The sequence below is a fragment of the Eurytemora carolleeae genome, unplaced genomic scaffold, assembly GCF_000591075.1.
Source record: "Eurytemora carolleeae unplaced genomic scaffold, Eaff_2.0 scaffold356, whole genome shotgun sequence".
In the NCBI taxonomy this organism is placed as follows: Eukaryota; Metazoa; Arthropoda; class Copepoda; order Calanoida; family Temoridae; genus Eurytemora; species Eurytemora carolleeae.
In genome coordinates, this window is record NW_019396250.1 from 209,782 (window position 1) to 235,868 (window position 26,087).

Genomic DNA, 26,087 nt, shown 5'->3' on the forward strand with positions numbered 1-26,087 from the left:
AAATGAAAACTCTCTCTTTCACGCAATCTATTTTTTCTTCTTTCTCTTCTCTTCTATTTTCTGCTCTTCTCTTCTATTTTCTTCTATTTTCTAGTCTTCTCTTCTCTACTATTCATTTTCTTCTCTTCTCCTTTCTCTGTTCATTTTTTCTTCTCTTCTCTTTTCTTCTTTTTTTCTTTTCTATATTCTTATCTTTTCTTTTCTTCCGTTCTCTTATCTCTTTCTTCTCTTCCCTTATTTCTTATTGTCTTGTCTTTGCTCTTTGTTGTTGACATTTAACCCATTTTGAGATGAACAATGCAGTACAATCCGTTGTTGTGATTTTTCTTTGATTTGTTTACATTTCTAGCTTGTAGACCTAATTGAAACGTACTGTGTTTGTACTAGATAATTAGGCATTTGATTATTTGGCATTTTATATTCTAATTTTTTCCCTTTTTTATTCACCAATCTATTACCAGACATGTGATTATGCCTAGATACACTTTGTGGGATAAAAAAAACCATATACTGTTTAATAAAATTAAGTTAGTTTACACAAATAATTTTTCAATGTCAAATGTCAAATATTGATATTCCAATACAGAAGGTGAAAAGCAAAAAATTGATTTTCCGTATTTCTGGACAACACTGTACATTTCTCCTTTGACGGCCTAAGGTTAAATATTAACTGTCAATGCCTTCTTACAATTGCAGAGTTAAAAGAAGGATTATAGATTATCCTGCTACTTAGAATATGCATTGAAATTTAAACTTTTAAACAAAATAAAAATGTTATCGTTATAAAAGTTTTTATGCCTTTTTTATAGTGCAAATCAAAGACTTTGCTAATTAAAGATAGCGCAGCAGAAAATCTACGCAAATGTCTACTGTCTCATCTTTATATACATAGAGCATCTTTGGAGCAAATGTTCATGCTTTAAAAATTAAATCATAACAAATAATCTAATCTTAAATTTAAAAAAAGGATGTTTTTTTCTGAAGCCAAGAAAATAGATTTCTAAAATCCACAACAAGATTTTAAATTGAAAATATCCAAATTGGTTCTCTGTCTGTAAAATGCACATCTAAGTAGGAAATACATTTTGAACTTTATAATAATGGAGAACGAATTTTCTTTTCTTTTGAGAAGGTAGAATATTTGCTTAAAGTAATGGATATTAGCACAAAAGTAAAAAGCCTCCAAGGGACAGATGAAAATCTATATAACCTATTCCTGCAGGAGTCCTAAATATAGAATATATGTACATTGCATATTATTACAAAAGATAAATTTTTGTAAAGGATTTCTTTTAAAAGTAAATGTTCAAAGTTCACCAAAATTTAAGAATCCTTTTTCAGATTTAACAATACCAGATTTATATAAGTAGGGTTCATAAAGATTAGACTTAACAGAATAGAGAAAATAAAGATAAGATGTAGAAATATTTTAAAATCTAGCCATTCTCTAGAGACCAATGTAACTAAAGAGGATGTTCAACTTAGCCCAGGAAAAACCTCTGAAACCCAAAAACACAATTTTACACATCTATTTTTTTAACCCTATCTCTGCTGGGGTACTTGATCCAAAAAGCAAAATTTTATCAAAATCTGACAAGTGGAAGTGGGTCAAAACAAAGACTTAGTTTGTTACAGGAGAAAGCAGTCATCAAGGCAGTGTGCCTGAGGACTCAGGCAGTTAGTATTGAAGCCGGGTTTTAGGCCTACAGGGAGGGCTTTGGGTATGTAGGAAAAGTCAGAAAATTTCAACAGCCTCAGACCAATACTTGAGTTATGAAAAAAAAAAACTACAGGAATAGGGTTAAAAAGGTTGAAATATGAAAATTTAAGGATAATGTTTCACACTGATTGGATTTACATTACATAATACGTATCATCTAAATTGTTTTTAAAATTCATAATTTTTGTGTTTTAAATCTTTGACTTCAAGGCTTAGCGGGCTACCTTTCCCGTTAAATGATAAACCTTTGATATAGAATACCTCTGGTACCAGTGAAAGAAGCTTGTATGTTAGCTGGATTTAAAACGCAAAAGTTTCAACTTTTGAAATTTTCTCTGATTTAGGGGCTTATGTGTTTCAAGTTAATTCCTGCTGCTAGAGATGGGCATTTTTTTTTGAACAAACACAATTTTTTTGAACAAACTAAATTTTTCAGAAAAAAGGAAGGATATTGACAAATGAACTAAAAAAAATATCGTTTTTTAAAACCAAAAGAAAAAACGAAAAAAAATGATTTAAAATTGTTAAAACATTGGGTTGGGAAAATATAGAAATTAGTAAAGTTATTGGCAAAGACTCAATTTCTTTGCTGCAGCATAAAAAGGCTATTCAACTGAGAATTTAGAAATTCATGAAGCTAGAATGCAAAATTTGTTAACTTTTGTCATAAAACAGGATTGAGTTTTTACACAAAACATTTTCCGTCATATCTCAAATATTAATCAGAAAATACTAGGGTAGGGCACTGTTCCGTTATATAATACTTCGGCTTTTGAAAAATTAACAAAAGTTTCAAAATACTTTCAAAATGTCGACAAAGTTAGATCAGAATTAAAACAAGAATCACTACTTCATATTAATGTTATTTTATAAATAGACTTGTTAATGCCGTTAAATATCTTAATCTTTAACAAAAAATTGCTTGATTAATGATAGTAAAATCCGTTAACTGAAAGGTCAAAAGATACGTAAAAATGAACATTGAATTAATGAGCTTGTTCCATAATTTGAACCATTAACAAACCATTTTAAAAATTCTTAACTTGAGACTTTTTAGTTGGCACAGTTTCAATTTGTAATTTCTTTATCTTAACATTTTCTTAAAGTAAAGTGAAACATAACAATTGCAGTACTCAATCGTTAAGCTCTCTCTATTTGTTCATATTTACACTTGTGCAGCAATTAATCTGTAGATGGTTTAGTGTAAAGTGCTATAACCTTAAACCCCTCTCTCTACCTATCCTTTCCTTATCCTTATCAGTGGTGCAAATTTGAACCGACAGACAGGTAATGCAGCAACTTCTGCTCAAATTCATTAAATTTGGTGTAAAATCCAACTAAAAAGGCTGGCTGCTAGAGATGGGCATGTTCGACTTTTTTATCTCGTTTTTTCATCGTTTTTAAACGACCCATTTTGTTTGTTTTTTCCAATCTTTCAAAAATAAAATTGATTTCGTTCGTTCTTGAAATTAATGGTCATTTTCCATCTATTTCGTTCGTTTTCTCACAGAACGATCGTTCAGTAAATTTGTTTGTTCATGGTTAAATCTTTGTTAAATAAAATAGTTTGGTTCATAAAAAAACAATAGTTTTTACAAAAATCTGTATGAAAAAATTTTATGTTCAGTATAAAACAACCTTGTTCCAAAAATGTTTTTTCCCAAATCTCTTGTAAAATTTGTGCGTCCACAAAAAAGATAGTTTTCAAGTTCATTCAAAAGTTTTTAATTTTACCTTTTTTTTTAAACCAATCTTTTTTTGTTTCTCGGAACAATCCATTTTGTTCGTCCATTATTCGTTTATTTTCTAAACAACAGCCTAGTTTTCACTAAACATTTATTTTCTCTCTAAAATTTCATTCGTTCAATAAAACGATGCCCATCTCTACTGGCCGGTTGACAACTATCAGCTGCCATAGTTTTAACTATAACCCCCTTCCCCCCTGGTGTAAAGTCCTGCTAAAAAGGCTGGTAGGTGGACAATTATCAGCCCATCCCCCTTGTGTAAAGTTCAGATAAATAGGCTACCAGGTAGAAAATTATTATCCCCCCCTTGTGTAAAGTCCAGCTAAATAGGCTACCAGGTAGACAATTATTATCCCCCCCCCCCTTGTGTGAAGTCCAGCTAAATAGGCTGGCAGGTGGACAATTATCAACCCCCCTGGTACTCACCCATATGATTATAATCATCACACTGTTTAGCTGTAACCTTCTCTAGGGTAAACTGTGGCATCTTCAAGTCCTTAGCAACAGTTACAGATTCCTCAACCTTCATGAAATAAGCATATGAGTACCTGCCACAGGCCCTGGTTTTCTAAACCCTATATCTTTGCAACCCCATGTCACAGACCTTTGATACCTCAATCCAGGAATTTTGGAAGATCAAATAAACCATAAAAATTGAAGCATCATCCGGTTTAAGAAATATTAGGATTAAAGAATCAGATTTTCGAGCAAAAACTCACTTCCTTAATCTATAGCAAGTTGATAGATTTTTTAATTATAATAATTTATTTCAATTACAATTTCTATTTCTATAACATTTGATACATTTTTGGAAAGCCCTTGGACTCTACTTTAATAATCTGCAAAAAATGGCAAATTTTCAAAAATCTAAATATTTATTGCGAAATCTAGTTATTAAGCAAAAAAGTGCAAAAAAACGCTCAAATTTTAACAAATTATAAATTTTTTAAAAGCCCTTGACTCAGCAAATTCAAATATGCAAAAACATTTGCAGAATTTTTATAACCTAGATGTGTATTCAAGAAAAATGGAAAATGTGCAAATTCTCTTTAAAGGCGTCTGTGCAAATTTGTGCAAAATTTCGTCGCAAAATTAATGCAATCTGCTTGCTTAAGTTATAGGCTTTCTAAAGAGCTATTAAATGTTTAAGTTTAATGAATGGAAGTAGGTCTAAATATAGATTTAGTCTGGCATACGAAAAATATTGCATTTAACCAGTATGCCTAAGGCCTCAGGCAGTAGGTATAAAAGCATAGCTTTTAGCCTTGAGTGAGGGGCATGGGTTAGATAGAAAAGCCAGAAAATTAGAGAGCTTCCTAGCTAAAATACCTTTTGAGTTATCGCAAAAAAACGCTAGAGGGTCCAACGTAAGAAAGCAGGGAATTATTCTAATGTTTTGCATGATTTATACCTCTATATTAGAAGGATTTTTCAGAGAAAAGAAAATATTTTTGCTAAATATATTCTTTTACCCGTAAAGCTCAGAAAAGAGTTTTTGAGATAGAATAGTACTTTCTCACTCAAATTCAAGTCATAGTTGGGGGATTTGGGGACCAACATTAGGTAGAAGGGGGGGGATCAAGTTATATTTGGGGGATTAGGGGACTAACACTAAGTGGAAGGGGGGGAGCCAAGATTTTGTTAATGATGATTAGATTTACCTTAGACCAGTGTAGAACCATTTCTCGAGTGGTTTTGGAAACTGAAACAAATTAAATTAATTGAAAGTGTTGGGAAGAAAATAAAAAGAACTCAAGTTGTAATGAAAACTGAAATATGACAGCGAAGATTCTATAGAACGGACAAGTAGTGGCTTGATCAGGTTCCTTCTGGGTAAAGTGTCCAGAGAAGAACTTCAAGGGACAGTAGATAAAATTTCAAACTTGACCCTCTATTTATATAAAATGTCTGATACAAAACTGGTCGATTATCTTTCGCCACATTTGTATATGGTTGATTTTTCATAATATGGTTTAATTGTTATGATCTGAGAGTTACGTTTAAAAACATTTATTCCTGTTTCAAGGATTTTTTGGTAATGAAGACGACATTTCAATATTTTCCAGGAATGTTCCAAAACAAGTTGTAAGCTAAATATTATTTTAAAAAATAAAATCAAAACATATTTTGAAAAATCAACTATATTCAAATGTGGCGAAAGATAATCGATGACTATAGGTTGTAATATCTGAATGATTTGTTTGAAATTAAATAGATTTTTTAACGGTCTAAGTCGTATGTTGCATCTTTCTGAATTTGTATAGACACTACGTTCTTCGGTATTAGTCGTTTTTAACAATTTTCTCCTTATAGACACAACAGCTAGAAGTAAGATTAGTAGCGATCAAAAGCGCTTTTTCATCGCATTAAGCCTATACCCCCTTTCATTTTTCGCAAACACTCCCTTTAAACTTAGTCTTCGTCGCAAAATTTCTCTTATATCACACAAATTTTGGATTAGATTTTTGCAAGAACTATAAATAGTAATTTTACTCACAAGTATAGGAATTGTCGATTTATTTGGTTACATAAGAAGTAAATATTTCCATTTATGTTGTAGCGCCGATATAAGGATTTTTCTCTGATTGGAAACGTAGCTAGATAGAAAGATAGATGTTACCGCCATGCAATTTCTATTGGTTCAGAATAGACAACAAACACATGACTGAACCCTAATTGGATCAAGCGCTAATGGACTCGGCATACTAGAGGAGGAATAATTGAAAACATATATGATTTCAATCTTACCCATAATTTACTTTAGTTTGGTGTGTCTGAAGTAGTGACATGATAAAATCATTGAATTAAAAACAGATTCAGAATTTTGAAAATTTTCCCTTTCGAAAGCTTTTAAGTTTTCCGTTTTTCATTGAAATAAAACGAATGTTGGAAGAGGCTTGAACTTAAATACCGCTTAATTACAATTCTCCAAAACACTTGCCAACATCTACAATCTTAGCGATGCTTGAATGGTAATTCGAACATTAAAATAACGTTATAAAAGGACTGTACGCGTAATTTCAAAAGACTTGTAATGTAAAGATAAGAATACAACGGTACCCTTAAAAGATTTGTCGGAACAAGTATGAATAAGATATGCATCTCTATATATTCAAAATATTTACATATTTTCATTAGTGGTTTCCATAGATAAATAAATAAACATAGATAGCTTATGTACGCAAAATCACCAAAAATTGTACAGTCCGAATTCATACTTCTAGGGGTCAAAGTGTAATTCGATGATAAGCGGGGTGGTTTGGTATTTTAATGGATTTCATATAATAAGTGTAAAATAGCTCCGGGAATGGAACTATTTGAACAACAATATTTCACTGAAGAAGGACATGAGAAGGACTAGACTAACTTAAATTTCTCTCTACAGAACTCATGTACACCACAAGTACTCAATGACATAAGAACAGCCAATGTTCACAACCGACCTAGTTAATCTATATAATAGGAATATCTTTAAAACATCTCTGTACATTTATATCTTTCAAGATGAAAAATGTCGTCTTATGCGCAATCTATCTTTATCTATGGTGGTTTCTCTGAAATGAAGAAAGTCATGATAGGCAAAAAAGCCTATTTAAGTCCGAACAATTCATCTGTTAAATTGGGATTTTTGTATTTCCTATCTTTTACTTTTTTGTTCGTCTATATTTTAAACTTTAAATTAACAACATGTCGTTTTTTTCGACAGATTTAGAATTAGAGATGAAAATATTAGTGAAAATATATTGATACAGAAAGTTGATGCACTTAATTAGCTGTATAATTAGTTCTACATGACAAAAAATCTTGGTTTTTGTTTATGCAAAACGGTTGCCATCAGAAGCCATCTTCATGTTTTCGATAAATCAAACAGATAGTTTTTCTGCTAAAATTATACTTACACGAAGAAATCATCATTCCACAAGTTTGTTCATCCAGAGGGTATCTACTCAGTTCCATCATACAGGAGAATTTTAATCTTAATCTAGATATTTTAATACAGAGGTTATCTACTCTATACAGGAGAACTTTAATCTTAATCTAGATATTTTAATACAGAGGTTATCATACTTAATACAGGAGAACTTTAATCTCAATCTAGATATTTTAATACAGAGGTTATCTACTCTATACAGGAGAACTTTAATCTCAATCTAGATATCTTAATACAGAGGTTATCTACTCTATACAGGAGAACTTTAACCTCAATCTAGATATTCAAATACAGAGGTTATCTACTCTATACAGGAGAACTTTAATCTTAATCTAGATATTTTAATACAGAGGTTATCTACTCTATACAGGAGAACTTTAATCTCAATCTAGATATTCAAATACAGAGGGTATGTACTCTATACAGGAGAACTTTAATCTCAATCTAGATATTTTAATACAGAGGTTATCTACTCTATACAGGAAAACTTTAATCTCAATCTAGATATTCAAATACAGAGGTTATCTACTCTATACAGGAGAACTTTAATCTCAATCTAGATATTTAAAACAGAGGGTATCTACTTAATACAGGAGAACTTTAATCTCAATCTAGATATTTTAATACAGAGGTTATCTACTCTATACAGGAGAACTTTAATCTTAATCTAGATATTTTAATACAGAGGGTATCTACTCTATACAGGAGAACTTTAATCTCAATCTAGATATTTTAATACAGAGGTTATCTACTCTATACAGGAGAACTTTAAACTCAATCTAGATATCTTAATACAGAGGTTATCTACTCTATACAGGAGAACTTTAATCTCAATCTAGATATTCAAATACAGAGGTTATATACTCTATACAGGAGAACTTTAATCTTAATCTAGATATTTTAATACAGAGGGTATCTACTTAATACAGAAGAACTTTAATCTTAATCTAGATATTCAATATAGAGGTTATCTACTCTATACAGGAGAACTTTAATTTCAATCTAGATATTCAAATACAGAGGGTATCTACTCTATATAGGAGAGCTTTAATATCAATTTAGATATTTTAATACTTTTAAAAAACTGATTGAAATTCTATGATTCTAACAAAAATGAATAATTCGAAGAGACAGAAAATGAAATGAAAATTATTATTTAATATCTTTATAATAAAATTTAAGACATTCGTTTATGTTCCCTGTGGCCGACCAAACGGCTGGACCGAATGGACTGAAATTTGTTGTGGACACTCATGGTTAGCCTGGGGGGATATAGGCCTAAAAAAAGACTTTACTTTTTCAACATTTTTCAATTTTTTTCCACGGGCAACGTCATGCCCTTTTGCATGTATAATATAATACTAAATTGTGCTTCTTCCATAAACAATAAAGTAATTAACTAATTAGTGTTAAAATGGAGAATTTAATGGGACCTTTACGTAAACTAGAATCATTAAATATTCACTGTGGAGTGTGGACGTGGTTGGCTTTGTATAAAACATTAATAAAAAAACGTACTTTAAAAATGTGCGCAAAATGTACTTACAAGTATCATGGTTCCTTTTCCTAAGATTTTCAAAAAAATTCAAACTTCCTTTTGTGTCGTTTATTTTGAAAAATGCTCAATCATATCATTGAAAATGCGAAACTTATTCTATTCTGTTGTATAAAACGTAAAAACAAAATCAAAATTTTAATTTTTTGAAAATCTTTGAAAAGAGACAGAGTACACTTTCGAATATTTGATTTACTTTAAAAAGTGAAAATCGCATTTTATAGGATATTTTTACAAAAAAATGCGGAATTCCGTGAGAAAAAAATATGCGACATTGCAACATTTTTGTTCCTTTCGTAAGATATCTTTAGGCAAAAAAATGCAAACATTTCTCAAAATGGATTACGAAAGTCGAAATTTTTTGCATTTCTTTCTATGCACGCAATGCGAAAAAAAAGCAAAATATTCAAAACGATTTCCCCATTTTACAATATCGAACATTTCGTTTTATAATTAATGAATTGTGGAAGACGAGACCCAGCGGCCTCCTTACAGCAAAGCCAGGAACAAAGAAGAGAGCTGAAGAATTCTACGCTGCATTCTCTCAAGATCTGTTCATGTGATTTCGACCGATATATATATAGACCTGCTTGTTTTCTTAGATTTAAATATATACTCCAGAAAGACTCCTTGCGTTATTTGGAGACCGACGCGACGTCCTCCATATTGGTGACCCCGACCGTGAACACGAAGGAGAACGAGTGAACTCTAAACACGAAGGAGAACGAGTGAACTTTAAACACGAAGGAGGAAGAGTGAATCCTACTTAGACATATATACGTGATCAAGTAACATGAGTGAGAACGACGGAAACCTTCCTGCCCCCGCTGCCCACTACGTCACGAAGGTGGCCGTCAAGCTTCCCGATTTCTGGTCTGACAATCCTGACCTCTGGTTTATCCATGCCGAATCTGCATTCCGCAACGCTCAAGTGACACAATCAAGAACGAAGTTCGACCATGTAAACTTCCGCAGAATATCATGGTTTCAGTGCGTGGCCTAATTCTTAGTTCCTCTGCTACTTCCTCTACACCCTACGAGGATTTGAAGGCCAAGCTGGTGGCCTCTTACACCTTATCTCGCTGGCAGAGGGTTTCTAAGGTCATTCATCATCCTGCTTTAGGTGACCGCCGCCCCACAGCCCTGATGGACGCCATGCTGGCGTTACTACCTGAAGATGAAGTTCCTGGAAGCCTGTTCCTAGGCTTATTCCTCGAGAGGTTACCTGTGGAGATGAGAGACCACCTGGTGGCCAAGGATTTCAAGAATCCCAGTGAGATGGCGTTGCACGCCGTTAAATTGTGGGATGCTCGTAGAGCACAGGCAGTAGATTCTTCTCTCCTTGCTGCAGCTTCTACCTCTCCTTCACGTGCTCGAGGGAGAGATCGTTCCGATGGTTCTCCTGTCCGCCGAAGCCAGACTCCAGGACCCGCAGGAGCTGGTGAATGTTACTTCCACAAGTGTTTCTGGAAATCTGCAAATAATTGCCGTCCACCATGCAATTTCCAGGGAAACTCCAGGGCCGACGGGAGGAGGAGGAATTAAACAGTCTTCCCGTCGGCGATTTCCTTATTTATCTACAAGATGTCCTCTCCAACCGCAACTTTTTGGTCGACACAGATGCATCACGCTCAGTTTTTCCGCATCATTCGTCAGCCGCTCCCACAGGTCCTCGTTTACTGATGGCTGATGGTCGTCCTACCAAAGCTTGGGGTTCTAGGACTATTCCGCTCCAGTTTGGTAACCGCCAATTCCAGTTTTCTATTCTATTAGCAGATGTTGACCGTCCTATACTAGGAGCTGATTTTCTGGCTGAATTTGACCTTCTGGTGGATGCTTCTAATCGACAGGTTCTGGAACGTGCATCTATGAAACCTCTTTCTGCTCCAGTCATGTCAACCGCCGACCTCGCCGTTGCTTCAGTCTTCAAACTTGCTCCTGATGTTGCCTCCCTTCTGAAGGAATTCCCTGCTGCCTGGGAACCTCGCCAACCTGGTCAACTCCCAGCTCACAAGGTAGAACATGTTATAGAGACTGAAGGTCAGCCACTGTTTGCCCGTGCCCGCTGATTGGATCAAGCAAAGCTGGAATCTGCTAAAGCTGAGTTTCGCAAGATGGAAGAAGCAGGAATTATACGACGCTCTGACAGTCCTTGGGCCTCTCCTCTACACATGGTTCCTAAACCAGATGGTTCTTGGCGTCCTTGCGGCGATTACCGCCGTTTGAACAACGTGACTAAGCCTGATCGTTATCCTTTACCAAATATCCGTGATTTTACAAATAATTTGAAACAATGTACAGTTTTTTCAAAACTAGATTTAGTGAAGGGTTATCATCAAGTACCCATGAACAGTGAGGATATTTGTAAAACCGCCATAGTCACGCCTTTCGGTTTATTCGAGTTCCTGTCCATGCCCTTCGGGTTGAAGAATGCTGCACAGACCTTTCAACGTCTCATGGACCGGATCTTTAAAGGTTTACCTTTCGTCTTTATCTACCTTGACGACATTCTGGTGGCGAGTCGTGGACGAGGTCTTCACCTGAAACATCTCCGAGTTGTACTGGAGCTCCTGGTGCAGAATGGCCTGGTCATCAACCTCGACAAATGCAGTTTTGCTCTTCCGGAGATTGATTATCTCGGTCACAAGATTACAGCCACAGGAATTGTTCCGCTCCGCTGTCATGTTGATTCACTACTCCAGCTGCCTCCTCCTCAGGATGTCCGTTCCTTGCAGAGATTCCTTGGCATGGTCAATTTCTACAGGAGATTTCTTCCAGGGATTGCAAAGATTCTCCGTCCGCTCACAGATGCTCTAGCTGGTAATCCTAAATCATTAAATTGGTCAGAAACTCATCAGGAAGCCTTCGAGAAAGCCAAGTCCGCCCTTTCCTCCGCCGTTCCATTGACTCACCCTTCTCCGTCCGCCGAAGTTTCCCTCGTGACAGATGCTTCCGCCTCACACGTTGGTGCAGTCCTGCAACAGCGTGAAAGATCCAGTTGGAGACCTCTAGCCTTCTTCTCCGCCAAACTCTCCGCCACCCAGCAAAGATATTCCGCCTTTGACAGGGAGTTGTTGGGAGTTTTTCTCGCTCTACGTCATTTCCGTTTCGAGCTAGAAGGTAGAAAATTCCACATCATCACAGATCATCTACCCCTGGTTTCCGCCCTGTTCCGAGTTTCTCCGCCCTGGTCAGCACGCCAACAACGCCAATTATCTTACATATCAGAGTTTACCAGTGATATTCGCCACACTCCAGGTTCCGCCAATGTTGTAGCAGATAATCTTTCCCGTCCATCTCCTCCTTTCCATCCTCCTTCCCATCCGCCTTCCCTTTGTCATCCGCCTTTTGCCCATCCCCCTGGTGGTCAGGTGTTGGAGGTGTCGGAGGTGTCGGAGGTGTCGGAGGTGTCGGAGGTGTCGGAGGTGTCGGAGGTGTCGGAGGTGTCGGAGGTGTCGGAGGTGTCAGATTCTTCTCTACCCTCACCTTCCAACCTCCGCCAAAGGTATTAATTTTGAAGAGTTAGCATCAGACCAACTTTCCTGTCCAGAGATTCTCCGCCTACGTAAATCTCCCTCTCTCCGCCTCGTCTCTGTACCTGTGAAGAATGGTTCTCTACTCTGCGATGCTAGAACGCAAGTTCTCCGCCCGCTAGTACCATCTTCTCAGCGATTCAAGACAAAAAGAATATTAAATTTTGTGTGCCCACAAGTAGGAAATCAACCCCACCACTTCTTCTTATCTGCTCGTCATGATTATCATAACCAAAATTTAGCATAAAAAACCTTTTAGTGCGGCGCCCTTTTTTTATACTAAAATTTCAACTGCTAACCGTTGCTCTTCAATCTACTAATTGAAAATTATATTTTGCGGATTTTTCAAAAGTAGAAAATGTTGACATTATTTTCTGAGAAAACTTTCTATCGTTGACCATCCATAGTCAATTCCTCATATGATTCTATCATGTGAGTTGTCCCTATAAATATGAGCCCGATCGGTTCAGCCGTGTTGACGTTTTATCGACCGACGAAAAAGTTTATATATATAGAAGATTGAGAAAAATCTTGTCCTTTCTTTGTAACCTTTGCATATTTTATAAGAATTAGATTCAAACTTCAAATCTATCTTACCATACATAACAACAGGATATAAACAGGAACCATATATATATATATATATATATATATATATAAACAGGAACTCTTTAAATAAACAAGAATCAGGGATGTAAACAGGAACCAGGGATATTATCATGAACCAGTAATATAAATAGGAACCAGGGATATTATCAGGAACAAGTAATATAAATAGGAACCAGGGATATCATCAGGAACCAGTAATATAAATAGGAACCAGGGATATTATCAGGAACCAGTAATATAAGTAGGAGCCAGTGATATAAATAGGAACCAGGGATATAAACAGGAACCAGGGATATAAATAGGAGCCTGGGATATAAACAGGAACCAGGGATATAAACAGGAACCAAGGATATAAACAGGAACCAGGGATAAAAAACAGGAACCAAGGATATAAACAGGAACCAAGGATATAAACAGGAACCAGGGATATAAACAGGAGCCAAGGTTATAAACAGGAACCAGGGATATAAACAGGAACCAGGGATATAAACAGGAACCAGGGATATAAACACTGAAACAGGAACTAGGGATATAAAAAAGAGTATCAACAGGGGGAAAAATGCTTGTAGGATCAAAATAATTGGATAACCGTCCTCTGCTCTGCACATATTTTGAAAAAGAAATATTATTTTATATTCCAGAATTTCCCGGGGCAGGGTTTACACAATCTTCTCAGTTTTCAAGAAAATATTTAAATTTCCTGGGTGTGAATAAGCACAATCGGAGGCAGATGCCATTAAATACACCCATCTTACATCAAATGATATTTTATCTTTAGAATTTTAATAATTTATAAAACTCCAAGTATTAAGGGATTAAAAATCTCATTTACCCCAACCCTCCACCCACCGACCAACTACCCTACCAGCTTCCAGGGTGAACATAAATAAATTGTTAGGGAAATGTATCAAAAAAGGGGAGAAATTAAAAAATACAATCTCCATTTCTCAATTTCCCCCAAAATACCCAGCCCGGGGAGAATACCTGAGAATGTAGAGAATTTGTCCATCTGGATGAATTCTTATTAAGAGGTTTGGCATTGTGACAAATTGGAAATCTCCTTCCTAATCATAAATACACTGTTATAAAAAACATAAAGAAGGACTAACTGCGTCTAAGCCTTTTGCTTTTTTAACATCAAATTCACAGAAGATTGCTTACACGTTTTATTCTTATTTTAAAGAGGTTTGGGTTAATTTAATTCTTGGTATTAAATTTTCACAAACAGCAGAATCCATAAACTATGGAATAGGAAGACGACTGTTGGTCTCCAGGTATGATTTTATGTTGTTGTAACACTGAGTTTATATAAATAAATGTCAGATTCAAACATTTTATCAAAACAAACTGTTATTAAATTGCTAAAAGAAATTGCTTTCATCAAACAAACATTTTTAAGCAGTTTTTTGTTCGATTTTTATTGTCTTGATTTTTATTGTTTTGGTTCGATTTCTGAAAATTTTCAATAGAACTTCCAAGATTTTAAAACTATCATAAGTTAGGATTTACTTTGCAGCTTTGCAATATTTTTACCCTAAAGAAAAGTAAACACTACCCTATAACTATGGTTATGTTTTGGATTGATTTGGGTCGCTTTAGTTTCGTTTTGTTAGTAACATATAAATTTAGAATAACAAATTTTGAAGACAATTGCTTTTCTTACACAATGACAATTTAACCCTATCTCTGCTGGGGTACTTGAAAACCAGGATATGCTGGGGGAGGTTCACTTTGACCCCCTCCCCCCTCTAAATCCCATGTTTAATGTCCAAATATGACAAATGATACATCATTGGAAAGCTCTTGTGCTCTACTTTTAGAATCTGCAAAAAAAATTGTCCAAAAAATGAAAATTTATACATTTTTCAAAAGCCCTTCACCATGCCATTTCAAATATGCAAAAATCTTTGCAAAATTTTAAATAACCTGAATTTTAATCAAGAAAAACTAAAAATGTGCAAATTTCTTTAGACAGGTTGTTTGCAAAAACTTTGCAATTTTTTTCGCAAAACTTGTGCAATTCGTTTCCTTATGTCAAAGTCTTTCCAAAAAGCTAAATTTTATCAAAATCTGACAAGTGGAAGTGGGTTAAAACAAAGATTTAGTTTGTTACAGGAAAAAACAGTCATTCAGGCAGTGTGCCTGAGGACTCAGGCAGTTAGTATTAGATACCTAAAGGGAGGGCTTTGGGTATGTAGGAAAATTCTGAAAATTTCAACAGCCTCAGACCAATACTTTTTGAGTTATGTAAAAAAAACTACAGGGGGGGGGTCAAATTGAACTCCCCCCCTCCCAGCAGGAATAGGGTTAAGGGCCCTGTACGCAAATGTAGACAAAAAAGATCCAAAAACGAGTCAAATAAATGTGTAAGAGTGTATACTCCCCTGAAGATGAGACCATATTAAAGGTTCTAATAAATATATTTATTATTCGATCTGGAATCAATGGATCAAATTAATAACTAATCATAAAAATTATTAAATGTCATAAACAATATAATGGTTTTTCTTTTCATTTTTTTTCATAGTCTTCATCTAAACTTATGTAAAGGCTGAAACATTTTCATGAAACTAAAGCATTTTTCGATAAAATAAAAATTGACCACCGAAAATGTCTATTTGTGGCCGAAAAACAAGTTATACAATTGATTTTCTAATTTTTTCAAAATATATCGATATGGGTATCAAAAGATCCGCCTTGCACTGGAAAGAATGAGGGAAATCACTAAATCAGCTCTTTTCCATAGTTTTTCAGCTCCAGCTTGGCTTTCCGTTGAATATGGCTTGGAAAGACGGATTTTTTATGCCCATTTCGACATATTTTAAGAAGAAGAAAAGCAGAAGAAGTACGGGCGTTTTTTATCAAAAAGGCCATTTTCCATGCGTCAATTTTGATGTTTGCGAAAAACACTTTTTGTAAATATTTCTTAGAATTTAAAGAAAAATATTATTCGTTCGATTTCAACTATAAAATGAACTTTCAGTCTTTCCTTTCACTAAAGAAATTTCCATTCGTTAACGATCTCGTTTTTTTAAACGGTCTTAACAGCCATGATAGCCCAAATGTTTTGTAACTGTTTAACCGTTAACGATTCATAGTCAGTTGGTTAGCGCGATTTGTGCTCCTTTATGACAAATGGTTTCAGGGTTTAATTTCGAGAAGTTCTTTTTTTTAACAATATTTTTCAGTTTAAAATTCTTTTTAACAAAATTTTAGATTTACCTTAGCAATGGGGAAATATTAGAATTAGAATAGATTTACCTTAGCATTGGGGAAATATTAGATTTAAATTAGAATTATAATATATTTACCTTAGCACTGGGGAAATATTAGATTTACCTTAGCACTGGGGAAATATTAAATTTATCTTAGCATTGGGGAAATATTAGATTTAAATTAGAATTAGAATAGATTTATCTTGGCACTGGAGAAATATTAGATTTAAATTAGAATTAGAATAGATTTACCTTAGCATTGGGGAAATATTAGATTTAAATTAGAATTAGAATAGATTTACCTTAGCACTGGGGAAATATTAGATTTACCTTAGCAGTTGTGAAATATTAGATTTACCTTAGTATTGGGGAAATATTAGATTTATCTTAGCATTGGGGAAATATTTGATTTATCTTAGCATTAGGGAAAATTAGATTTATCTTAGCATTGGGGAAATATTAGATTTACCTTAGCATTGGGGAAATATTAGATTTACCTTAGCACTGGGGAAATATTAGATTTACCTTAGCATTGGGGAAATATTAGATTTACCTTAGCACTGGGGAAATATTTGATTTATCTTAGCATTGGGGAAATATTAGATTTACCTTAGCACTGGGGAAATATTTGATTTATCTTAGGATCGGGAAAAATATTAGAATTAGCTTGGTATTGGAAAAGTATTAAATTACCTTAGCATTGGGGAAAAATATTTCCGGTTTCCAGATTGCTTTCACGAGATTAGGATCCGCTAAATCCAGGGGTTCCTGGACATACACAAGATTAGGATCCACTAAATACAGGATTAGGATCCACTAAATATAAGATTAGGATCCACCAAATACAAGATTAGGATCAACTAAATATAAGATTAGGATCCATTATTTATTTATTATTTATATTTCATTAGTTTATTTTTCCGGGGTTTGTATTTCCGGAGTTTGTATTTCCAAAGTTTGTGTCTTCGAGTTCGTATTTCCAGAGTTTGCATTTCCAGAGTTTGTATTTCCAGAGTTCGTATTTCCAGAGTTTGTATGTCCGGATTTAAAATTCAGTGATGGTGATGGACCAAACCTCTGTAGAGTAAAAAAGTAGATGTTAGTTCCACATTTATTGAAAATATATTTCGGTCTGGGTTGACCCTCGTCAGTTCTTGAGATTGTTTCTTCACAAAGATTATATTTCCATTGTTTTTGTGTCCGGAATTTGCATTTCCGGAGTTTATATTTCCGGAGTGATGACACCATTTCTATTTCCTCTCGTGCAAGTATTTGTTTATTAAGTAGAAGGACAATGGTATTATAAAAGCTTTCTTGATGAATGGGTAAGGGAGGAATCATAATTTACAGCAATTGTATTTACTATTCATTTTTTTGATTCATATCAGGCAAGGCAAGGTAAGGAGAGGGTCAAAGGAATTGAGTCTTTGCCACACGTTCAATTTTAATAATCCATATGTCTTTGCAACCTGATGATATAAACCTCTGATATTTCAAACTTACATTATTTGGTCTAACAGCATTCATAGTTTGAAATTTCAAAAGTCTACAACATTGGGTTGCAGCGTTATTGAAATTAGAAAATCAGAGTTTGTGGCAAAAACTCAATTCCTTTTGTGATCTCGTACCTTCGCTAGTTTTTTATTTTATGCACAAATTTTCTCATTCCTATTTCTTTGCAATCTGATGGTGTAAGCCGATGATATTTCAAACTTAGACTATATTTGATCTAACAGAATTCATAATTGTAAATATCAAAGGTCTACGACATCGGGTTGTCAAGATATATGTGAGAAAAAGTTAGAGTTTGTGGCAAAAACTCCTTTTCTTTCTCCGGTTCCGTTATAAAAATAACAAACTTTTTAGTTCTTCTGAATAGCTCTTTAATAAAAGAAGTTATTGAAAATATGAAAAAAATTCCATTTTACATGGAATTAGCTTGAGTTTGACATGAAAGAAAACTTAAAGAATGCGTACTAAATACAGAATTTTTTCAACTGCCTTGTTGTGGTAGTTTTCGGTTCTAAGATCTCGATTTTGAAAAATAAAAGGTTGAATAAAAATCAAATTTTTTCCTATGAGACACTTCACTACTTAATGAACAAATTTTAGTAAGGTTCCTATCTATCCTTCGAAATATTTATTTTTTAAATCCCTTTTCTACATTTTTGCAGGTCGACCTAATCGTTTTAAAATAAGATTTCATTTCAAAAAGAAAATAAACATTTTGCAGGAAAATAAATTATCCATGATTCCTTTCATGATTCAATTTTTCTTTTCTAGTTATTGTTTGCTTTCCTTTTTCCTTATAAAAGACTAAGAATTAAATTGTCTCGTTTTCATGAGAATTTGAGATTAAAGATAATATTTTGATGAACTTTTAATGAAGTACAATTCAATTACAATCCGTAATTGAATTGTTTTCTTTTTATGAAAATAAAAAAAAATACTAAAAAGCATTTGAACATCATCATATAGTTTATATATTGATATAATTTGAACATCATCATATAGTTTATAGAGATTGATATAATTTGAACATCTTCATATAGTTTATAGAGATTGATATAATTTGAACATCATCATATAGTTTATAGAGATTGATATAATTTGAACATCATCATATAGTTTACAGAGATTGATATAATTTGAACATCATCATATAGTTTATAGAGATTGATATAATTTGAACATCATCATATAGTTTATAGAGATTGATATAATTTGATCTGCACTCAAAATTCCAAATAAAAAATTAGAGCCGTTTTTTCCATCTCTTCAGGATTTCACTTTCAATCTGCAGTTTTGAGAATTTAGTAAAATCCTGATAAAGTAACAAAACCATGACAAAACTTTTCGAAAAAATTAACATAATCATAATAATTTCTTTAGAGAAATAGATTTTTTTCTGATTCAGTGAATTCATAGCTGAATGAAGGATATGTCCAATGTCCCTGTTTTAAAGGAGTCGCTAACGTAAATGTTTAAAGGGATCCTACGCGTGCATTTTTTATTCTATAAACTCCATTTTTTAGTTTTTAGTACCCTTGAAACCTTTTTCCGATCAATAATGTGGAAGATATTGTCGTTTTTGAGGTTTGAAAGGATTTATTTCTGATAATTTCTATTTGTGATCCTGCAGTAAAAATGCGCTAGTCACTTTTGTACAAACCCCAATTGAAATAAAACCGTTTTCAAAATTATAAAAAATTCATATCTAATTCATACTTAATCAGACAAAGCTTTTGGGTACCATTGTGAATCAGGCATTGGCTTATTTGCATGGAGGGTCATTTGAAAATACGCTTACAATTCCTTTAAATTGAGATTTAGAAGAAAAATACCGAAAAAATAGTTTTGGTACATTACAATGTAATTACTAAAATGTCATATATGTTCATGTATCTACAAATGTACTGTATACAAATGTACTGTGTACAAATGTACTGTGTACAAATGTACTGTGTATGTATAAAAAGATTATATTTCTTTGTTTTTATGTTGATTAAGTAAGTTTATTCTGGCTCATAGCATAATTAAATCTAGAATGTCCTTCAGCATACCTTTGCTTGATATTGCATATTTTTTAAGCACTCCTTCATATTTTCTTATTCCTAGTCAATATGCAGGCACAATACATAAGTAATTATTGATTTATATTTTTAGTATTTTGAAAGAAGTTTTTAAATGGTGGAACGGAGTTCTAATAAACCGTTGTTTGTCTTAAAAGTCGTTGAAAATCGATCTAAGATTAATTTTGTCTGCCAAAAGTTCAGAAACGAACAATGAAAAAAAAATGGAAGCAAGTACGATATTATAAAGTTTTGTTAGTTAAGATGAAATAATGGTGAGTTGAAAACAGCATTCAAAATATGAAATTGACGCTTTAGAAATAGACCCAAAAAGCCTATTTTTGTGAAAATGTAATAAAAGCATTAAAGTGTCTTTATATGTTATACATTTACAAGTGAAATGCATAAATAAAACATTTCTTACATAAATGCCAATAAAAATTCAAATACTTCTTTTATATAACTATAAAACTCTTATCTTAAACCAATAGAAATTATAATTTATAGATATACACCAGTGTTAAAATTAATTCGAAATATAAGGAAGACGATTTTTCCAACTCAATGCCGTAGCCTTTTCTCTATATGTATGTGTACTCAAGATCCATTTCCTCCTCATGTAGTGCCCACATGTCGAATCCCCGCTCATCCCAGCTCCCTTCCTGTATTCAGTCATGTTAGGACAGTTGAACTAGTAACAGCTGCGACACAGGGAGCCTCTTGACTCCTTTATGATGATGACGCAGATACTCAATTAGCAGCAGACAGGCTTACCCGAGGGTTCCCAGTTTATCATGCACTCCTCTTCCAGAGACTACATAATCGCTCAAATCCAGCATGATAAAGCCGCGATCTCTGCCTACTAGGTTGGATAAGCCCTGTTGCCCCAGTTCCTGATGATCTGCTCCACCAACATGAAGCTCTACAACACTCCAATGAAGTACCATCAAATATCCATCCATAATTCCTTTGTTAATTTCTAAATCAACCAATTTTAACTCCGCCTTAAATGCAAATATTTCAAAACACTTTCGTTTTAAATAAATGTTAGAAATATCCATTTTAGATCTCTTTATTTTATTATAGTGACTTTTCAAGTCAACAACCAGATATCTAACTTTCTTCAATGCTATTAAATAGTAATTTTAATCCTAATTTTGATTTAATTTGTTAAACTCAAATCTTTTATCAATCATGATTTTTCTAAAATACATTCGGAAAAAACAAGATTTTATAAATGGAAATGTTTAACATTTTTAAATTGAATTGAAGAAAACTAATGGTATTTAGAGATTAATAACCTTTAAGTATATTAAATTTAATGAAAAGAAAATTATGAAGGCTGCAGTATTCAATACACAACTTTAATTTTGAATGAAGATTTCATCTTTTTTCTATTCTGACAGTTTTCCTTTTTTATCTGGGGTAGAAACTCTGAAAAGTTACTTTTACGGAAACCCATTTTTTGAAAATTATCAATATTGTAAAATTAAGTTCACAGTCGAGTTGATCGTTTTCTCTCGTTTTCATTTTTTATCTCTCGTATTTTTTTCGGTTTCTTTCGTTTTTTCTCGTTTTCTCACATTTTCTCACGTTTTCTCTTATTTTCTCTTATTTTTCTCTTATTTTCTCTTATTTTCTTTCATTTTCTCTCTTTTCTCTCATTTTTCTCCTTTTCTCTCTATTTCTCTCTATTTCTCTCTATTTCTTTCTATTTCTCTCCTTTTCTCTCGTTTTCTCTCGTTTTATCTCGTCGATCTCTCATTTTCTCTCGTTTTCTCTATTTTTTTTCGTTTTCTCTCGTTGTCTCTCGTTGATCTCTCTTTTTCTCTCGTTTTCTCCTGTTTCCTCTCAATTTCTCTAATTTCCTTTCGTTTTCTCTCTACGCTGCTCACTTAACATTAAAGATCTAACAACTACTTTTTTAACTCTTTTTTTTCTGATGGGAGGGTAGAATGGTATTAGCAAATTTTACTAATATACCTGTAAACTATCTGATGGGAGGGTAGACTAGTATATAATATACCTGTAAACTATCTGATGGGAGGGTAGAATAGTATATAATATACCTGTAAACTATCTGATGGGAGGGTGGACTAGTATATAATATACCTGTAAACTATCTGATGGGAGGGTGGGTGGACTAGTATATAATATACATGTAAACTATCTGATGGGAGGGTAGAATAGTATATAGTATACCTGTAAACTATCTGATAGGAGGGTAGACTAGTATATAATATACCTGTAAACTATCTGATGGGAGGGTAGACTAGTATATAATATACATGTAAACTATCTGATGAAAGGGTAGAATAGTATATAATATACCTGTAAACTATCTGATGGGAGGGTAGAATAGTATATAGTATACCTGTAAACTATCTGATGGGAGGGTAGACTAGAATATAATATACCTGTAAACTATCTGATGGGAGGGTAGACTAGTATATAATATACCTGTAAACTATCTGATGAAAGGGTAGAATAGTATATAATATACCTGTAAACTATCTGATGGGAGGGTAGAATAGTATATAATATACCTGTAAACTATCTGATGAAAGGGTAGAATAGTATATAATATACTTGTAAACTATCTGATGGGAGGGTAGACTAGTATATAATATACCTGTAAACTATCTGATGGGAGGGAAGACTATTATATAATTTACTTGTAAACTATCTGATGGGAGGGTAGACTAGTATATAATATACCTGTAAACTATCTGATGGGAGGGTGGACTAGTATATAATATACCTGTAAATTATCTGATGGGAGGGTAGACTAGTATATAATATACATGTAAACTATCTGATGGGAGGGTAGACTAGTATATAATATACCTGTAAACTATCTGAGGAGAGTCTCGAGTCCTGCCATTTTTGCTTCAAGTAAAGATCCGTTGTGTAGTCCTAAAAAAGTATTTTATGGATCTGATTCAAATTTAAAACTTTTTTAAAGGGACTGCTGAGGTAATTTCTTAAAAGACACATCCAGCAGATTACAACCTTAAAGGGACTGGAAAGGAGAAATGAAAGGGGCTGAAACCTGAGAATCTCAGGAGTTGAACGATAAGTCATCTTTTTGATGTTCCTGTCTCGAATAATTTACATACAACTGTGTCAAAATTATACCAAAACGTACATAAATGTAGAATATATGTTTGTATCAGGTGACCAGAACTACCCCAATGACTGGTCACGTAATACAGTTGGAGGCACGTGACAATAATACTGCAATGCCATTGGTTGGAGTACTGGTGACGTCGTCCGGACGTGTAAATAATATTATCATTATATCTATAATAGGAGCACACACCCGAGATTCCCAGACTCCTGTGGGATATCGTCGTTTTCAGACTGGGTACGTATTTACGTATTTGTTGAATATGATCCATTTAATTCTACGAATGTACACATGGTATAAATTTCTCAAGACAAGAACATCAGATAGAACTCTTATAGTTCTTAATCAGCTCCTGAGATTATCAGGTTTCAGCCTATACCCGCCCACTTTCATTTTTCCTTTACAATCCCTTTAATCTCTTAAATAATATAAAAACTAACGTCGAATTATTAAGCTTGAAAATAATCAGCTATAAAAAAATAAAAAAACATGGATACACTTTTTAGAAGAAAGCTTTAAAGGATTCCATTGTAAATTGAGAAGAACAAAAATAATTTGAATTTCTGATATCTGTAAACAGATGAATTTGCTTTTCTCACAGTTGGGCGTAAACTCAAAACTACAGGAGCTACGAGGTCAAAAAGTCGTACTAGCAATTTTGTTGCATAAATTTGACATTGTCTTCAGTGTGTATTAAAGATAGAAACCGGAACTTAGGTCTTAATTTTGAAACCTGTTCTAAATCGTAAAAAAACATACTTTTCATTAAATACAAATTGAAGTTCATCTTCAAGTCCCCCCCCCCTCATTTATCATTTTTTTCTAGGAGACATTATAAAAATTATTGAACAGAAATTAAGATTAACTACACAAGTTTCCTAATTATTCATACAATAGGCTCATTAGATATTCATATTCTGCAGAATAATTCATGTTTGGATACTATTCAACAACTCGATAAAAAATATTATTTTTTATGTTTAACTTTAAAAAGCCGATGATTTTAAAACATGTTCTATCTCTATAAACTTTGATGCATTGCGAGTGTTAATGAGGTCCTAACACAAAATACTGTATTGCCTAAAATCTAATTGATTTTTAAAGGGCTTTTAATTTTGAAAAAAAAAATTAATGTTCACTGTATATACACTTCAAAGAAATTATAATGAGCTTATTCAAGTCTAGAAGGTTCAATAATAAAGGCAATGTAAGAAACGATCAAAATAGTAATATATAAATGGCAAAAGATGGCTTAATTAAATAACATGTTGTAGATATGTACGCCTTGCCGGCATCCTTCATATACTTTACAATACTAAGATTTAAAATAATTTTTAAATTATCTCTATTATAAATATATTTATATATTGTTCATGGACAGAAATATATGTATGACGTCAGAGAAATGTAAACTTATATACTATGTTGTTTCTAAGTTGTATATAATAGGATTACCAGTTTCCCGACGTCAATAAAAATCTTTATTTCTTCTCTTAACGAACATAAAATTGTGACCCCAATAAGCCAAAAATTTGTCAATGCGGTTAAAACCAAACCATGGGTTCAGTCATTGCTAATCAAACCATAATTTTCACTCAAAACTACCAAAAACACTTTGTTTGCTGAAAAAGTGCACTTGCACATATTTATTACGTTTAAATCTGAATTAAATTCTTCAAATGAATGGTAATTTCAGAAGCATAAAATGTAGACCACATCTTGGAAATTCCAGGACCAGAAATTTTTGGGTTTTCCGCAATATATTTAAAGAATTAAAGGCGATCTTCAAGTAGTCACTAAACTGACATGTATTGTGTGAAACCCTGTATAAAAATATATTTACCATATATTAAGTGACACCCTGCGTATAAAATACATTTACCATATATTGTGTGACACCCTGTATATAAAATATATTTTCCATATATTGTGTGACACCCTGTGTATAAAAAATATTTATCATAAATTGTGTGACACCCTGTGTATAAAATAAATTTACCATATATTGTGTGACACCCTGTATATAAAATATGTTTACCCTATATTGTGTGACACCCTGTATATAAAATATATTTACCATATTATCTGTGTTTATTGAGCCCATACTTGCCACATAGAACTCACAGTAAACATTGGTTGCAACACCTAGAAATTAGAAATTATTTACATTATTTATTAATTTATTTATTTAAATTATTATTATTATTTATGTACTGTAGCTTGGGAACCCAGCTTTGATTATCTATTTACATTATTTATATACTGTAGCTTGGGAACCCAGATTTTGACTATCTATATACATTATTTATATACTGTAGCTTGGGAACCCAGCTTTCATTATCTATATACATTATTTATGTACTAGCTTGGGAACCCAGATTTTATTATCTATATACATTATTTATATATACTGTAGCTTGGAACCCAGCTTTTATTATCTATGTACATTATTTATACACTAGCTTGGGAACCCAGATTTGATTATCTATGTACATTATTTATATACTAGCTTGGGAACCCAGATTTTATTATCTATATACATTATTTATACACTAGCTTGGGAACCCAGCTTTTATTATCTATGTACATTATTTGTACACTAGCTTGGGAACCCAGATTTGATTATCTATGTACATTATTTATACACTAGCTTGAGCCCAGCTTTTATTATCTATATACATTATTTATACACTAGCTTGGGAACCCAGATTTGATTATCTATATACATTATTTATATACTAGCTTGGGAACCAAGATTTTATTATCTATATACATTATTTATATACTGTAGCTTGGGAACCCAGCTTTTATTATCTATATACATCATTTATACACTAGCTTGGGAATCCAGCTTTTATTATCTATATATATTATTTATACACTAGCTTGGGAACCCAGCTTTTATTATCTATGTACATTATTTATACACTAGCTTGGGAACCCAGTTTTTATTATCTATATACATTTTTTATACACTAGCTTGGCAACCCAGCTTTTATTATCTATATACATTATTTATACACTAGCTTGGGAACCCAGCTTTTATTATCTATATACATTATTTATATACTAGCTTG

At 33.1% G+C, this 26,087-nt stretch overlaps 1 protein-coding gene across 2 annotated transcripts in view; it reads right to left on the reverse strand.

The window, feature by feature from the left end:
* The window catches only part of LOC111699365 (glycine receptor subunit alpha-3), a 49,764-nt gene that overhangs the window by 13,487 nt on the left and 10,190 nt on the right, over nucleotides 1-26,087 (reverse strand). For both annotated transcript variants that reach the window (XM_023470034.1, XM_023470035.1), the window contains exons 3-9: nucleotides 25,088-25,155; nucleotides 22,728-22,796; nucleotides 17,002-17,076; nucleotides 14,078-14,157; nucleotides 7,365-7,447; nucleotides 5,127-5,167; nucleotides 3,892-3,988 (exon numbers count right to left, since the gene is read on the reverse strand). In XM_023470034.1, coding sequence (XP_023325802.1) covers nucleotides 3,892-3,988; nucleotides 5,127-5,167; nucleotides 7,365-7,447; nucleotides 14,078-14,157; nucleotides 17,002-17,076; nucleotides 22,728-22,796; nucleotides 25,088-25,155 — 513 coding nt within the window. The remainder of the gene's footprint in view (nucleotides 1-3,891; nucleotides 3,989-5,126; nucleotides 5,168-7,364; nucleotides 7,448-14,077; nucleotides 14,158-17,001; nucleotides 17,077-22,727; nucleotides 22,797-25,087; nucleotides 25,156-26,087) is intronic.